The sequence below is a fragment of the Filicampus tigris genome, chromosome 2, assembly GCF_054856515.1.
Source record: "Filicampus tigris isolate MCC_2025a chromosome 2, RoL_Ftig_1.0, whole genome shotgun sequence".
NCBI lineage: Eukaryota > Metazoa > Chordata > Actinopteri > Syngnathiformes > Syngnathidae > Filicampus > Filicampus tigris.
Genome location: NC_141218.1, coordinates 6,416,013 through 6,429,665, shown reverse-complemented (window position 1 = coordinate 6,429,665; position 13,653 = coordinate 6,416,013). Strand labels below are relative to the sequence as shown.

Sequence of the window (13,653 nt, the reverse complement as noted above, 5' to 3'; positions counted from 1 at the left end):
AAATATTTTTTCCTATTTAATAAATGGCTGAAAGTGCATTGGCTACTCGGAATTTCCTTGCCCATACGCGATCTGAAGTTCACTCGTGACTCAAGTTTTGGTTCGCAACAAAGAGAGGAAAATATTTTAAAAAATCCCATCCTATGCTGATCGCAGTCCCAGTGGCATTTTTATTTTTATGAATTATTTAATTACATTATTTATTACCTGTACTTGATGAATATTGTGAATGCTAGAAACATATTTTTTGGGTGGGAATATTCCCATTTATCCTGCATTTCTGCATCAGCAAAACAACCAAATTTGAATTTATTAAAATTAATCTTTGCATGGCATCCTGGGATTTCTATAATATGAAATAACATTACGCTTGAGGACATACAGTACGTTATTGCACATATTATATTCTTATCATTTTATATTGCCATTAACTGTCATAAAACAAATAAAATGTTTTCGGCCCTTCACGAACTCACCCAGGAAGTGACGGTGACCATTCTCCATATTTGCTCATGAGTGAGGCCTCAGATAAGCCTCTAGGGGGCGCTGTGGCTAAACAATCGTGGTAAAGAAAAAACAAGAAGAACGCACGCTCTGTCAGCAGTTCCATCTGGCTGAAGCTGTCAGCTAATACTATGCTAACGCTTCAACGCCAAACTGTGACGTTACAGAACCAAATTTCAAACTACTACACGACTTAATACAGTATAGCACCTTACATAATGACTTCATATGAACATAACTGTCATTACTCACATATTTTATGGGTTTCTCGGTGGGTTTTTATGGTTTCTCGGTGGGTTCTTCAGATAGCCTTGAAGCTAACAGGCGGGTGGGCCTAAAAAACAACAACAAATATAAAAGTGCAAAAGCTGGCACAACATTAGTGTGGAAAAGTGCAAAAGTAAACTCTTTGAAAGTTTTAACATCGCATACAAGGAAAAAATATATAACTTCCGCAGCAGGTGTTAGCAAAGGTGCTAGTGAAGGTTGGACGGGTTCCATGTAGCTTTGGGCAAGCTGTCACTCAACCCGACAGAAATGGATTTTGAAAACATTAAAAGGTCATATTGTAAGACACCAAAAAAATAAGTCATATTTTTACATGATTTCCTTGGACAAAAAAAAATGTAAAATTGTGTATAACTGTGCCAATGAGAGATAGCTGCGTTACATTGAGCGTCCGGCGAGCAAGGTACTGCTCTGCCTTTTTAGCTGATTTCATTTATGTTGGTTGCATTCAAATAAAGAGACTGGAACTAATTATACATTTAGTCAATGTCTTTAATTCGAAGAAATATATATATATATGCCTTTTGTTCTTCTTTTACGTGACCCTTATTGCATTTTCTAAATTAACACCGAGCTAAATCTTCATTGAATAAATGCCACAATAAATATTTGTCTCGACGATATTGTTAAAATATCAAAAAATTGTGTACTCACCTCAAGGTAAGTGTATGTCCACTTTATTTTTCAACAAATAAATGAGAAAAAAAACATATTTTTGTGTCACTCCAAAAGCTTTTTCTTTAATAAGTACAACAGCCACTATTGTACAAGAAGTGCCTAAGTGCTCATCAGTGCTCCCGTTCTCTACTCCCTGCACCGTGAACCATTTTCTGAGGGACACCTCCATGACAACCACTGGGACAGAATTCCGCTATCTACACTGAAAAGGAGGGAATAAACCAAAACTAGACCTGAAAACAAAGAGGTTTCACAAATAACGTGATGTTATTCTTTTTTTTTTTTTTTTTTTTTTTTTTTTTTTATGAGAACAGAGGAACAAAAATTGTTCACAGGTACAGAGACACGGGGTCGATCGTCCGAAAGAAAAGCTTAGCCAGTTATCTGTACATTTACATAGAATCATTTTCCCTCCCTTTTATTATTTGACAAAGAAAAGAGCAGCTATGCTTTTCATGTTTTTTGTTTGCTTTTACGTATTCGGCAAACAAAATGTGCCAAATAAATCCTTGGGGGTGGGGGGGACCATCTATGTGTATAATAAAATAGTCTCTTGTCTATAGTTTGGATTTGTTTGGGTCCGACTACATCCTCTAAGTTTTCACACAGATGATCCGGCGCGAGAGCGGGCGGTAAAATGTCACCAGCCGGCCCACAGTTTTTCCCACAACGGAACCTCATTGTCTTAGAGACACGGCATTAAAAACAAAGTGCCGGCGACTGATGGATGAAAAACAAACAAAAAAAAAAAGATGTGACCTGGCGGGGTCTGTCTATAGGCTGGTCACCAGATGCGAGGGCTCCTGGAGCGGCTCCTCCGGGGACAGGCCGTCCTTATTGGGGGGCACGATGAAACCGTCACTGCTTCCACGTCCCAGCTGGTAGTAGGAGTGCAGCTGGTGGAGGTGGTTCCCGGAGCCCAGGTTGGGCATGCTCTTGTAGTACACGTCGTCCGAGCTCGCCCCGGGACTCTTGGCCTCGCCCCCGTCCTTGGGGTCGGCGGGCAGCCCCGGGAGCATGGGCATGCTGGTGTACAGCGAGTCTCTCTGGCGCTGAGCGGGCGGCGGCGGCGGCGGCGGCGGCGAACCCTCGTCTTCCTCGGTGTGCTCGTCGTTGAGCAGGGGGAAAAAGCTCTCGCTGTTCTCCTGCGGGATCCGCCGCCGGGACGACGAGGACGGGGCGGCCGAGTAGGGGCGATGGGGCAGCGGAGGGGGGGGCGGCTGGCGCAGGTGCTCCAGCGAGCGGTCGAACGAGTGGTCGGGCGGGGGTAGCGCTCTCTGGGGCAAGAGCGGCACATTAGACTCCAAGCCCAGGCCTTCGTCGAGGGGTCCGCCGAAGGTGCCGTGCTCCGAGTTGATGCCCATCGCCGCTCGCAATCCAAACGCGTAGCCGCTCTCCTTGGACCCGTTGCTGACGTTGTTCACCAACTTGTTGACCAGGTTGCGGTTGTGCTCGGCCGAATTGTTCAGGTAGGACGGGATGTAATTGGAGGCCAACTCTTTGAGGATCTTCTTCTCCAGGGTGGTCTCCTTGTGGTTGTAGCCCCGCTCGATGATCTGGACGCAGTCGCTCATGTAGTCGGCGCTGGCGATGCTGTAGCCGTGGTTACCATTCAGTGGTAGTGTATCCATGACACTTGTATCCCGGGCATTGTTCAGGATTCCCTCTGGAATGACAGACATGGAGGGGGGCAAAGCGGCCACATTAAAGGCTGATGGGACGTAATTGGCGCGCAAATAACACCCATCAAATTCCGCCGTGCTTTTAGCCTGAAATCTGTCCTGACCGAAAGAGCTCTTTGGACGCAATTGGATAAAGTGCACTTTTGCAAACAAGGAGCCTACAAAAAACATGGTATCTCTATTAAACGCCTATACCGATACCCAGTTGTATACAGTGGAAACTCTGACATGAGGAAAATGGACTAGTGTTGCCTCAAAAGTAAAATGTTGAGGTGATGTGTGAAATATTGGACATATGTGGGGTTTTTTAAAAGACGTGTACAGAATTGGAAATCCAGGATTTTCATTCAGGGGGGGGGGACACAATTTGGAGATACATGCTTTCCATTGGAAAACAACGTGTAAGAATCGGAGGAAAAAAAAGAGATAAATGCTTTTCATTGGGGGAAAAACATGCCAAAAAAAAAATGGAGACGTTCTTCTCACTGGAGGAAAACATACACCATTTGGAGAAACGTGTTTTGCTGGAGGAAAACTTACCTTGGATGCTTTTCATTGGGGACGGATCAAACAAAAACAAAAACACAACACATGCTTCCCTTTGGAGAAAAACATGTAGAATTTGGTGATACAAGCTTTTCCATTATTTTCATTGAGGAAAAATGCGTGATAATTGGAGATATATATGAGGTGCGGGGTGGTGGGGGGGTTGGGTACTGTGTGCAAAAAAAAAATAAACTACATGCCTTCCATTGGAGAAAAACTTTCATTGGAAGAACAACGTTGGAGTAAGAATTGGAGCTACACACATGCTTGTTCATGTGGGGAAAAATGATTTTAATTATGGAAAAAAATTGATTTTTTTGCTACAGTACATGCTTCTCAATGATGAAGAAAATCATTGGACCAGTCTTTTCACTAGGAAAAAATGTGTTTGTGTTGGGAACGGCTTGATAAATACAATTTCAATTGCTTTCTATGGGAATTTTTTTAATCTAAACGTGAACCACAGAAGTTCCACTGTATTTCGTATCATTACGTTTGAATGGATGCGAACACAGACAAGCACACAAAGCTCAAGTACAGCACAACAGCACAAACCACAAACAAATTCAACACCTAAGAATAAAAGCCAATCTGGACCCAGCCATATTGTCCCGTACGAGCATTATAACAGCATTGTTCGATATAATAGAAAGTGCACGAACAAAGGCGACTGTTCAATATCCAGGCCCCCCAAAAAAAAAGATGCAAGTCAATTCATATTGATGTCTCTTTTTTTAAACGATGAACCTCTATTGCGCCGTTAAATGTGCCGATGCGCGTTGTACAATTATTTTGAAAAGGGCCTTTGTTGCGTGACTTTGTAAACACGGAGTGAAAAGGAAGTAAAAGCCAAAGTCAATTACATTTGGTAAGCAATGTTTAGTTTGACTCCCATACTTGTCTCTCTGTAGGGCTCTTAAAGGGACAGCATGAGGGGAAGAAGAGCACACAATAAGCAAAACAGTCACAGCTTCAATAGAAATGCAAACACCGAAAACAATAAATTAAAAAATAATGATGCTATGCTAATGCTAACACAACATGAGCGGTGTCCTGGTCATTTCAGGCAACAAAAACAGTGCATCGCAATGGCAATGAAATTATTCAGTCCATGCACGGTGACACAAACAATTCTAGATGCTTTTCAATGGACCTTGATGCTAAGCTAGCGCTAACACAACATCAGGGGTGTCCTGGCTGGTACGCCGCCGTTTTAGACCGCAGAAAATGCATTGCAGCATTAGTAACAATGTTTTGTTTATTTTATTGTAAACAATTGGAGAAACAAGCTTTTTGTTGGACACTGATGCTATGCTAGCGCTAACACGACATCATTGATATCCTGTATGCTATTATAAACAATGGCCAATGGAATACAGTGTGTTTGTCTCCAGCCGTGCATTTAATCTTAAAGGCAGAATCAAATCAGACAAACATCTGGAGCAGTGTTTTTTTTTTTTTCGTTTTGTTTACTCAGATTTTCTTTTTGCGGGGGTGGGTGGGAGCATTGCTCCAAGTGAAAGAATAAAGAGAAAGCGAGCACACCTTGTGCGTTGTACATGCCCAGAGGGTTGTTATAGACTGCCGACTCCCCGAGCAATGTATTATACGGATTGTTAGTGCCATGAGGACGTAGGAGTGCATTAGGTATAAGATGGTTAGCCATAGCCCCTGCAGCAGCCAGAGAAGACAGAGTAGGACAGGAAAGGGGGAACAGGAGGAGTGTGGGGGGGGGGGGGGGCAGGAACAGGTACAGGTGGGTGGATAAATTGAGACAGAGCGGGAGAAAGAGAAAGAAAACACATATCAGTTGGGCAGATGTAGCCGATAGAGCCATTAACATCCAAATGATCACATGATCATTAATGTGCCGGGGAGATGGTGGATTCAGGGGAGGGGGGGGGGGGGGTGAACTGGACTGACAAAAGCTAATGCGACTGATGAAACCCAAGCGCTAATGTTGGCCATTAGTGAATCCGTGCAGTGAAAAAGAGCGGAGGCACGCTTAGGACATGTGCTAATGTAACGTTTTCAGACGCGTAACGGGACAAAATACTGAAAATAGACAGACACCGTAAAGTGCATTGCGATCATCTCTATGAACAGAAGTTCATAGCCGTAGTTCCTACCCCCCCTATTCGTCACTAATGTGGAGATACATACTTTTACTAGGGGAAAACATGCCAAATCTGACGACACATTCAGAATGCCCCAAATTGGGAGAAACATAGTCTGAAGTTACATACTTTTATTTGGAGGAACATTCGCAACAATTTGGAGCCACAAGATGGTGGCAAAGCATGACTTTTGTCTAAATGAAGCTACTCAAATGACTTCAACATAGTCCGTTAGCATCAAGATGCCACATGATGGCGCCGGCGTAATAATCTTGTTGAATTTGCAAGTCCCCACTTGCGGATATGCAATGGTGTGAATTCTTTTGGTTGGAGGAATATTATCTCAAACTTGGAGATACATGCTTTTCACTGGTAGACAACTTGAAGACATTTTTACTGGAGAAAATGTGGAAAATGTGGTGATTCATGTTTTAATTAGGGGGGAAAGTGGACAATTTGGAGATACCTGCATTTCATTGGGGAAAATGTGCAACATTTGGAAATGCATGTGAAAAAAAAAAATCATCTTGGGATTCAAAGTACAAAGTTGGGAGATACATGATTTCAATTGGGGAAAATGTCAAGACAGATTCTTTTTCAACATACAAAATGAAAACTTGTGAATTCCAATAATCAAAATGCCATGGTACCAGTCGGCAAATGTTTTATTTTTGTCGAATTTAATTTCAGGGAAGTCAGCCAACACTGCAGGAAAAATAGTGTTCATTGAAAACACTCCTTAATGATTAATTGCAAGCTTTACTCGCATTCAAAGTATTTAGTAGGCTTCTTGAAAATGTTGATTCTTATTTATTTATTTCGGTTTCTTCAAAGCAGTCACCGCTTGACGTCCCCCAAATTGCGCCGCGTTCAACAAACAGCACGTCCCCCACACTCCTCCTTGTGACACATCCCGCATTTATCCCGTCTCATAAATTGGGCAATCGCGAACGGGGCGACACGTCTGAAACTCGGCGGCGGCACCGCCGCCTAGCAGGACTCGTCGGAAATTCGGTGAATAATTCAGATGAGGCTTTTATCTTTATGGAGGAGCCATGTTGACTGGTTAAAAGCTGTTGATGCCGGCGAGAGCTGAGTGGCTAATTATTGAGATCTTGACACGTCCTCCTCGTGTTTGTCGTGATCATCCATCATTGTAACCGTGCATTAGCACCTGCCGCGCATTGAGTATGCCAACATCAAGTCACGATAGGGGCAAAATAGACGGACGCCCAACTAGACGTCAAGACTCCTTTTGGGGGTCCAGGCAGAAAGTTTTCTAAATGCCATAGGAATGAAAACGTTGCCCATTTTAAAGAAATGAGTTACAAACTGTAAAAAATTAAAAAAACATTTTTAGAGAAATGCTGGTATGTTCTGAGATTAAAATCATATTTGATGTATTTTGTTAGGATAAAAAGTTATACTGTTCACAAGTTCACGAGGGAAGAAAGTTTCAGCCACGTTTGACTTATCCACACTATGCCTTTTTAAATCATTTTTTGATGATCGTAAATGAGTGGTTTCTTAATTTCTTAATACGATTTGGATTGGATTGCAAAAACACAATTTTATTCATGAAATATAACATTTTTAATCAGGAAAAGATGCTTTTACAGTAAAAAATACAGGAGTATATTCTCCAAAGTTATTCTTTTTACTCTCCACATTTTATTAATGTAATAATCATTTTTTGATGATCATAAATGAGTGATTTCTTAATTTCTTACCACGATTTGGATTGGATTGGATTGGATTGCAAAAACACAATTTTATTCTTGTAGTATTACATATTTAATCGGGAAAAGATGCTTTTATAGTAAAAAAAAATACAGGAGTATATTCTCCAAAATTATTCTTTTTACTCTCCACATTTTATTAATGTAATAAATGTAATAATAAGCCTTTTGTTCTAAAAAAAACAAAAAAGATACTTCATGCATTAATTTAAGATTCATGTGCTGATACATCAAAATCATAGTTTTTAATTGGCACTGGCACTTATGTTCGTTTTTTTTGGCACGCTGGGCCACATAAATTGGTAAACACTTTAAAAAAAAAAAAAAACTATGATAATAGTGATTTATTAAAGCTTATTTGCAGATCCCCAAGCTACAGCTCGTGGAATCCAAGTTGGAGAAACGCTGCCTTAAATGCATCGCGTCTTTTTTTTTTTTTTTTTTTTCTTTTTTTTATGAACATCTTTCTCAGTGGGACTTTCTGCTGCTTTGACTTTTAGGTGGCAATTCAGCACTTTTGAAATTTGCCAGCCACAGCTTGGCCATGCTTGATGGGGGGGAAAAATTAGGATCTTATTTAATAATGCATGACGTACATGGCCCAGGCTGTGAAAATAAAACACATCTTTTTTGTCTAATGTGAACTGTTGGATACCTAAGTGACCGAGCACCAATGACCAACACACTGTTAAAGGACACCCAATAATGCTTTTCGCCCAAAAAAAAATAAAAAATAAAAAAAGCTACATTTGTTTATACATGCTTGGTATTGAATCAAATAAACAAAATGCAGGATTCGGAAATACATGCATTTCATTGATAACAATCAACAAAATTGAAAAAAATTTGGATATATAAGTGACATGGGCTAAAAACTAACAAACATATCGTCGCTGTCCTGTGAAAAACATTTAAAGTCCAATATTTTGATTTTTTTTCATTTTCATGTTAATGCAATGTCTGTAACACGGAAACACCATTTATGTAAAAATAGGAACATTGAAAAAAAAAAAAAAGGAATTAAGTGTTTTTCACAGGACAGCGACAATATGCTACATTTTGATAAAGGCTTTCACTGGATAATATCAAAGAAAAAAGTGCTAGGTTTGCATTCACGATTTTAACGGATTAAAAACAACTACAAAAAAATGGGCACAATTTGGAGCAAAATGCCAAATTTGGGGATAAAGGTTTTTCATTGGATGGTTTAAACAAATCACCAAATTTGAAGGTGCTTGGTTTACATTCAAAGACGATTTGCAGAAATTTGCAGACACATCATGAGACGCGATTTTCACTGGAGAAAATCCATCACCTGTAAGAAAAGACGCGGAGCAAATACCTCTATTGAGCGACGCCGAGCTGTTGATGTCGCCGGTCATGAAAGACGACTCCGACTGTTTTCTGACTGTGTCGTTCCACATCCGGCGGATGCGACTCTGCGGGGACAGCAGACGACAGCGTTAAAAGAGTCACGCTGTGAAAGACGTGAGCATCCGCGGCCGGTCAATAATGAAGTCATCAGTCAGGCTTTCCCAATCCTCGTCTGGGGGTTCGAGGACTCAATCCAAGACGACGTGTTCCGAGTTAATTACACCCGAGTCCCTCGGGCTGTTGCACAAGCTAAGGGTCTCCGCTATCTGACAACTCTGGATCCTGCGCCACGGGGGCTTGGGATTCAGCAATCGGTGCTGGTGAGCTGGCAGGCAAATCCCAGAGTTAAAATCCTCTGGTGTGCTTGTACCTCCTGGAGCATTAACTTTGCGTGAACTTTATAGTCGGGGGTGGTGTGGGGGGGGGGGAATAATGGTGGGAGAGGTGCCCCGGCACTGTTGGGAAATGGATTTAGCCTGTTCCGACATCAATGGTGGCCCGCTGGCCTGGGGCCACCGAAGTTCACTGTTGCTGGCCAGTACAAATGTAATAAATCAATGTGATGAAATCAACACATTCTTGCTCCTTTAATATGTAATGTTCAATATTTGGACTTTTATACAATTCAATTCATCAATCATCTTTGCTCTTTTTGCCCTCATTTTGCACATTTGATCGGCCCATTCACTGAAGCGTTGTGGACAACGTACTCGCACGCACATTGGCCACTGGGTAAACTGCTTTACTATTTTATCCACAGTTAGATCCATATACACAGTTAGTTTCATAGAGTACATTTTATTCTAAAAAGACTATATTTTGTCCGAGTAAAGAGAGTAAACTATTCATCTTAAAATTCCCAAACTAAATTCTACGCTGAATTTTACGCTCAATATTTTACTCAAATTTTACTCTGGGAGCCATTATAGACTTTTTAGAGTAAAATGTACTCTACGAAATGTATTGTGTATATAATTATACAATTTGTTAAATATTGTTTTAAATCACCATATCGAAAGTGTGGATAATTTTTTAAGCTGCTGCCTCGATTGCCTCGCCTATTGACACTATACCTGTGTGCATTTTGGCAACTGAGACCACACGCTTGACTATTTAATCCGGAGTAGGCTTACCTATATAATTTTGATTTTTTTTAAGTGCTGTTTTAAGTCGGGTCCGGGGCCAGTTCTGGCAGGGCCACTAAAACTCACCTCATAGTGTTGGACCCTGCTTAGCATCCTGTAATGATCCATCGACATGTTTTTTTTGCTTGTTTTTTTTAATGATTTTTCTGACCATTTTTTTTTTTTTACGAAACATTAATCACTCATGGGCTGAAATTAGTGATATAGTGATACCCGTGATGCCCTGGCATTGCCGGACGTACTTTTTTTTTTAAAAGAGATTTAAAACGCCAACAGTGTTTTCCTGCGATGACAACATGGCAACAAGACAACCGCAATATGATTTGTGTCTTTTTTTTTTTTTTATTAGGTGAGCTTGGCGTCTTCTCCGGTGTTTCCATACCCGTCAGATGAAAATGCTGACATCCCGTCAAAGTGGCGTATATAATTAAAGGCGCTGATCTGCATGCTGAATCCAATCGCGGGTTTGCCGGCGTGTACTCGACTCTGAGGACGATTTATAATTGAACGCCGGCTGCGAGTCCCATGCTTTTGGAAAATGGACATGGTGTTCAATTACAGCGTATCACGCAATTCATCCAATGTTTCGACGGCGACGTGGGAGGAATGCGGGAACAATCGAGATGACAAGGAAAAATGCGCCAAATTCCATCCCCGATGCACTTGTTCCCTCACATTTTAAAAGTTAATTATTATGATTATTGATTGCATCTTTCACTTGAGCAGGATGAATTATTGGAAGGTATCAGCACCAATTTTCACCTGCGGGTAATTAGTCTTCTTTTAATAAACAGACGACAGCTAAAAAAAAACAAAAAAAACAAAAAAACTAATTAGCAATGAGGAAAAATACACTTGGAGGAAACTATTGGCATTTTTTGTCAATTAATTAAAAGTGAGTTAAAGATGTTGAGATTCAATCAGCGGGGGAATGCAAAAAAAATTGGACGGTCGATTGAGCTGAATCACAAGTGTTGTTTTAACAAGTACACTTTATTTCGTGGGTAGCAAAAAAACTACAAAACTAGCAAAGGCTAACATTACTATTTATTGGTAAAATGATGGGCACACTTAAAATATGCACTGGAATATTCTCTAATCAAGCTAATGTATTTATTATTTACGTTCATAGATAAAATGCAGATAAAAGCGTGAGGTGAGGCAAACAGTTTTCTGCCTCACAAAGGCGGACTACTATTTGGCAAACAATTGCCGAGATTCCCAGGGAGTCCCAAACATCTTACAAAAGCTAATTAATAAAGTTTTGTTAATAAGATTGATTTAATTTTGTCTTAATTCATACGCTAATCATTTCAACTACCCATGCCCTTCCTCCCCGATGGGCTAGTCTATCTTCTTACCTGATTCAAGAATACGAAACATATTTCTCGGTGAGGTTGTGAGGCAAATTAAGCAGCAGCTCTAGTGAGTGCATTCTAAAAAATTGGCTTCTCATGAGAGCCAAACTTGGAACATATCTAACCGTAAAACATTTCTCACTACCAATCGAACGGTGATAATTAGCTTTTTTTGGGGAAGTGGGGGCCAAGTCCCTAAAATAATTTCCAAAACATGCAACTAGTCAGGTCAATGAGTTGTGTGGACAACCTGTGAGCCGGCAGAGTAACGTCCAGGAGCACGAGAAGCATTCCCCTTGGAACCGATGGAACTCTCCGTGCTTTTGCCACTGCAGCAGTGCGTACGGAGGCACTTGCCAAACTCTTTACGCACCTGAAAAAACAGGACGGACAAATAGTAACCAAGGGACGACTATTTTTGTGGAAATGAGCCACATGCGGCCTCCGGTTGGGCGTCCAGCCGCCGTACCTTCTTCTGCAGCACGCAGTGGAAGATGAAGATGAACATGCCCTGCAGCGAGTTGAAGATGGTGAAGAGGTAGGCCATGACCACCGTGCTCTCGTTGACGTACATCAGCCCAAAGGCCCAGGTGAGGCCCAGCAGGCACAGCAAGGCGATGGCCCCGATCACCCACGATCTTCAAACACAAACCATTTCCTTAAATGAAACCAAATAGCTTCATCTGGTCAAAATGGACACTGCTCAAAAAGAGCTACTGGGAGAAATTTCATGGTTAACCTGAAATGCACCCATAACCTTTACAGGTAAATTTAATTTGACCTTCTCTAAACTTTCTAAACGAAGTATAGGCAAGGCAGCTGTAATCGGCACCTCCAAGCTCGTCACATTAACTGGACATTAGGTTGGCTGACTCTTGCCTCCGATTAGCTCTTGGAGAAGTCGGTCGGTCCCGTACTTTCTTCCAGCCAGCACTGTGAATGTTCATATTATGTCCAACAAAAACATGAAAACATAACCCTACTGACAAAAAGGGAGTGCTGTTGGGCTTTGAGGTGAAATTAGTAAACTATCACGTGCCCATGTGAGCTGGTTGAATTAGAATTGGTGTTTAAACAGTCCTTCTCACAAGCCCAAGACAACGCCAAAAAAACTGGCTTGAAATGTAAAGTCCTCAGAGGGAAGAGGCCGCTGAGCTCCGAGTGTCTCATTTTTTTCAACGGTTCGCAGCAGAAGCACTCGTTGAAGATTATGAACTTTGCCCTTCAGTTTCCATGTTGGAGAACAGCTGTGCAAAAGGTACTAAAACATTCAACAGTTGGACAATCAAAGGTAACACAAGGTCAAATGAATTTCACCTGGAAACGGTTACTGTGTATTTTATGTTCATGCTGAAATTTCATCCCAAAGCCCAAGACCGTCAATTTTTTGTGAGAAATTTAGCTTTTGCACTCTTGGATTTTGGGCCCTGGAAAAAGGTACAAACAGTCACATTTGTGTCCACAAAATTATACCCAAAATACACACATCAAGGTTGTTGAATGGGGGGGAGATGCGGCCCACAAACAAATGAGATGACGAAAGGACGTAATGCACTCTTGAGCTTTTACAGTCTTGGCTACGTTTTTGAAACGCACACTAGACGATCATAAAAGTGCGACTTCATATATTGGATAATGGAGGTGCGTGTAAATGGCAGCAAAAAACAAATATATTTACTTTCATTGCCAGAGATTTACAGCACATTCCATATTTCACTCAGTTTAATTGGCTAAAGTGTCTTGTAATGTTGGGGCAAACCAAGACACAATATTTCTTGTCAGTTTTTGTAAGCTTGTTAGATTCATAAGCAAGTGGCTGGAATTGCAGATGGATTTTTTTTTAGTGGCAGCCAACTGTCAAAGTCGGCGAGTTCCATTCCTAAAGCGCGAACAGACTGACAATTGTCTTTACAAAGTCGTAAAATGACCAGATCACAGTTGCAATCATTCGAGAATATTTGACAAGTATCTATGGAAATGTCGTATCTGTAACAACTAAAAAGTTGTGCATGAAAAACGTTAAGGTACCAGGATGTGTTAAACAAAGTTGCTATTTTGCCTCAGTGCGGTGTTTGTAAACAGTAACATCGTTTTTGCTTATGCTTAACCAGTTACGATCTTTAACAGAACATCTTTACAATGAATGTCTTCATTGAGGGAATAATCCCAAATGGCTTGAGGGTGAAAAAGTCGTTTAGTTGCTGGAAAAAAAAACTGCCATC

The 13,653-nt window shown here is 41.1% G+C and overlaps 1 protein-coding gene across 23 annotated transcripts in view; it reads right to left on the bottom strand.

Moving 5' to 3' along the window:
* Positions 1–1,263: 1,263 nt before the first annotated feature.
* Positions 1,264–13,653, bottom strand: part of LOC147151059 (adhesion G protein-coupled receptor L3) — a 129,110-nt gene continuing 116,720 nt past the window's right edge. For 6 of the 23 annotated variants that reach the window (XM_086014184.1, XM_086014194.1, XM_086014176.1 and 3 more), the window contains 6 exons: positions 11,901–12,069; positions 11,682–11,804; positions 8,897–8,993; positions 5,244–5,369; positions 4,596–4,613; positions 1,264–3,136 (listed from right to left, as the gene is read on the bottom strand). In XM_086014184.1, coding sequence (XP_085870310.1) covers positions 2,244–3,136; positions 4,596–4,613; positions 5,244–5,369; positions 8,897–8,993; positions 11,682–11,804; positions 11,901–12,069 — 1,426 coding nt within the window. In that variant the 3' untranslated portion in view covers positions 1,264–2,243. Of the gene's footprint in view, positions 3,137–4,561; positions 4,614–5,243; positions 5,370–8,896; positions 8,994–11,681; positions 11,805–11,900; positions 12,070–13,653 lie in introns of all 23 variants that reach the window. The other 17 variants (XM_086014345.1, XM_086014274.1, XM_086014285.1 and 14 more) reach the window with 5 other exon arrangements.